Genomic DNA, 3,863 nt, shown 5'->3' with positions numbered 1-3,863 from the left:
TTCTGAATTGATTTTACATCTTTCATTGAGTCATTTCATATTTCCAGTATCATGTAAAGTTTTCAAAATACATTACAGCCTTTAAGGTGGCAACTTTATTTTAGAAAACAATTTAGAATTATCTCTTCATTTTTCAAAGCCAAATATTGAAGAAAAGTTAAATATTTAGAATGGTACCAATGTTAGATCATGACACAAGTCAAACATTTTTACTTTGATAATATTAGGGAAAGAAACCACCCAGAAAATATTAAGAATAAATATTAATCAGAATGAAAACCTTCTTAGAATTACATAGATACTTGGATGTTGATTGCGAATTAATAGAGTTTATATTTAGGATGAACTTTTACAGCTAGGGAATGAAAATCTTCTTCAATTTACAGTGGATGTAGATTGAGATTATAGTGCAGCATCGGCCAGGACGTGGACGAAGGATGGAACAGGAAGATCGTCCCATTTTTTAGAGGTTCGTCCGATTGTCCATCACATCCCAGACATTCTCGTCCCGTCTGACATCCAGGACGAAGCAGGCGCATCAGCATTAGACCATTCAGAATTTAACACGTGGCACAACACCGGCCAGATGTACCCCTAAGAGTCCTACTGTACTCCCACATAGTTCCGGATTGTCCGGACGTGGACGATGGACGGGACGTGACGAAATGAAGATCGTCCCGTCCGACGTCCAGAATCAGTGCAGGGTCACTGATGGGACAGTTTTTTCTTCCGAGACCTCTGGACAGGAAGATTTTTTCATCCGAGTGGACGAATTTCCGTCCCGGTTTTCGTCCAACCTCGCGGGATGATTATTTCATCCCCGTAGGAAAAAACTGTCCCGTCCGCGTCCCTGAACTATAAGTCTCATGGGACCCAGAAACGACTCGTCTGCCATCCAAGGCCCTAGACGGGACGAAATAACCGTCCCGTTCGCGTCTATTCACTATAATTGAGGCGGAGTGACTTTTCGTTTTACATCATAGAAAAAAAACCTTCTTAAAATACTTGCATAATCGGATGTGGACAGAGAATTCATGAAGTTTCCGTTTACAGGAGCAACTTCTACATTTAGAAAATGAAAACCTTATTCAATTTACACAATTCGCGATCATGTTCGATTCCTTCGAAACAACAGAAAAGATGGATCTTCCGAGAGAAATTTAAGCTATAATTCACGTACAGACCTGGTTAGCTTGAAGGGGAAGAAATCTAGAAGTCGAAGCCGCCCCCATCATCGAAATCAGCAGCATCCGAGATCATGTCGCCGATCAAGAGGCCGCCGAGAGCGCCGCCAACCAAGCCAGCGCCCAGACCCATACCCAAATTGTTCTTCTTCTTCTGCTGATGTTGTGGCTGCATGACCGGAGGCGGCGGGTAGCCATAGCCCGGCGGCGGGTAACCGTAACCCGGCGGCGGAGGCCCGTATCCTTGCGGAGGGTACATCGGATACCCCTGCGGAGCAGGATACGCGCCCGGCGGGGGGTACCCTGAGCTTGGGCCGGGAGGGTAGGCCGTCACGGGTTGATTGTCCTTTGAATCGACCGCTGGAGGAGGATAAGGAGCGGCGTAAGCCGGCGCTGGTGCAGGATAAGCCATTTGATTCGGGGGAGGAGGCGCTGGTACTGGCTCGCCGATCTTGATAGTGAAATTGAGGGCGCCCTTGGCTCTGCCGGAGGGGCGGCGAACTTCGTACGTGACGACTCGGTCCGATTTCTCTGCACCGGCCTCCAATTCCTTGACGGGGACGTGAACCTCGCCGATGTGGCGGTCGCCGAGAGCGCCTTCGCAGCGGAGGACGATGCTGAGGATGAGGCTGCCGGTGTCGACGCCGTCGGGGATGAAGAATCGGAGAGTGACGCCCTTCCATGAAGGATTCTTGCCGCCTTGCCGATCGACGGGCGTGCGCTCGGGGTTGTTTGGATTGCTGGACAGCGTCGCGATCGCGTACACGTCCATCTTCCCGAAGAAGTTCACGTTCTTCAGATCCTTGGCGGATAGGATGGTCAGATCCAGCGGCCGGTGCATCGCCATAGCCGATTCTCCTTAGAAATTGTAAACCTAGAACAAGAAATTGAATTGAAGAAGAAGACGAGATTGAATTGAAGATGAAGAAGAGGAGATTAAATTGAAGATGAAGAAGAAGAAGAGATTGAATTGAAGATGAAGAAGAAGAGATTGAATTGAAGAGGAAAATCAAGAAAGCGAAGAAGAAGAAGCCGAAATTGAATTGAAAATGAAATTGTGGGGGGACTGAGCCCGTATTTATTGGAGAACATATGGCGGTTAGCTCTATCGAAATGACTATTTTGCCCCTATGAATGGGGAGAGGACGCGCTCTGCACGCGGACACGGAGAGAACACTCGGTACGTAGAGATCACACGCAATCGGTACGTGTCAGTTTAAATTGCCATATCTTTCTAGAAGATTCTTGATCAGACCATTCTGTCAATATTTATTTTTCTTGGTCATATCCAAGATCAATCAGTATTTTATGTGTATCATGTAATCTATGGGTGTTATTACACGGATCCAAGAACAGTCACTGTTATTAAATGTATAACATTTCTACGGGTCTATTCGGCTGATTCTAGATAGATTAGTATTTTACATCTACCATGATTAACTAGTGATTATGCCTCTGTGGCTATTTTGATACTGTTGAAGTATATGTTATTTCTTTCAAGAGTTGTCAAGTTTGGCAGGTAGAGTTTGTGGACATAACAGGATGATAGTTTCCTCCCATCTATTTGGTCTCTCCTTGGTGAAGTGAAATGGGATGGTGGATGACTCATTCAGTCCACTATAAAAATATTGAAATTTTATTAATCTTGTGTACAAAGTATGCAATTCAAAGACTCAATTTTAATCAACTGATAATGATAAATTTAAATATATTTGGGCATGTGCTATTTTACCAGAAAGCATTGAACTATCGAAGGTTGTTACAAAAAAACTTATGTCTACCATTGTAGAATGATGGTAGTCTTGTTGCCTCTTATCATCTAGTCCATGGACTTAATTAATTTTATTGCCACATGATAGTGTCCTGTAGAGTTTGCCCTTTGATACCCTTCCCAATATCTGGTATCAAATTATCTGATAGTAGATATCAGGGACAAAATGGATAGTATCAGTTGCCAACATTGGATATCGGTTAAGATATCGAGCTTGTTGAGGATATCAAATATTGGGTTCCATCCATCACACATGTGTAGGATGAGGACGCCTATACTAGGTCTTGCATATCCAATGACAGATATTCAACATATGGATAGCATAAAAGTCAAATGATTATGGATGTTTGCCCAATATCGACAACAATGAAAATGAAACCATGAATATATGACAATAGAGAACGTAAATAGATATCACTGGAATCCTGCACTCCACTTTAGTCCACAGGCCTACCACCTGGTGGCTATGTCAAAGGGAGGAAGGACCAGTTGACCCAAACATTGACTATGTCATTTCAACAAACTGGTCCTATCTGGGCAGCCCGTTGACTCGTTTGTCAATAAAGGCTGATCTCATTCCTTGATGGCCATAAAACCCATCAACATTTTTTGTTGAAAGATTATTCGGTCAACACATCATTTGAATAAAGAAAAAGCGTGCAGTAGTATTGTAAACTATTTGAAAATATAAAGAAAACTAAAGAAATGTGGTCACTATTTATGACCAAAGAAAAAATATGAATAGTGACGTAAAGAGTCCAAACACTAACAATTAAATCTTTAGATAACATGATCATCACGTACATTGACCAAAGAAATAACGCGTTTGTGATGTATAAACTCTAAAAGTATCCAGTAAATTAGCAGAATAATTTATGAAGGTTTTCCAAAATAACCCCCACTAATAT

The 3,863-nt window shown here is 42.8% G+C and overlaps 1 protein-coding gene across 1 annotated transcript; it reads right to left on the bottom strand.

Moving 5' to 3' along the window:
* Positions 1-1,031: 1,031 nt before the first annotated feature.
* Positions 1,032-2,233, bottom strand: LOC144710868 (C2 domain-containing protein). The gene has a single exon (XM_078584709.1). The coding sequence runs from the start codon at positions 2,029-2,031 to the stop codon at positions 1,210-1,212; it is 822 nt and encodes a 273-aa protein (XP_078440835.1). The 5' UTR covers positions 2,032-2,233; the 3' UTR covers positions 1,032-1,209.
* Between the last annotated feature and the right edge of the window lie 1,630 nt (positions 2,234-3,863).

Source organism: Wolffia australiana, chromosome 1 (assembly GCF_029677425.1).
Source record: "Wolffia australiana isolate 7733 chromosome 1, ASM2967742v1".
In the NCBI taxonomy this organism is placed as follows: Eukaryota; Viridiplantae; Streptophyta; class Magnoliopsida; order Alismatales; family Araceae; genus Wolffia; species Wolffia australiana.
The sequence above is the reverse complement of the archived record's forward strand: the minus strand, read 5'-3'. Positions and strand labels throughout refer to the sequence as shown.

Coding starts and splice junctions, on each gene's coding strand:
- LOC144710868 (XM_078584709.1), bottom strand. CDS start 2,031: ATGGCGATGCACCGGCCGCTGGATCTGACCATCCTATCCGCCAAGGAT.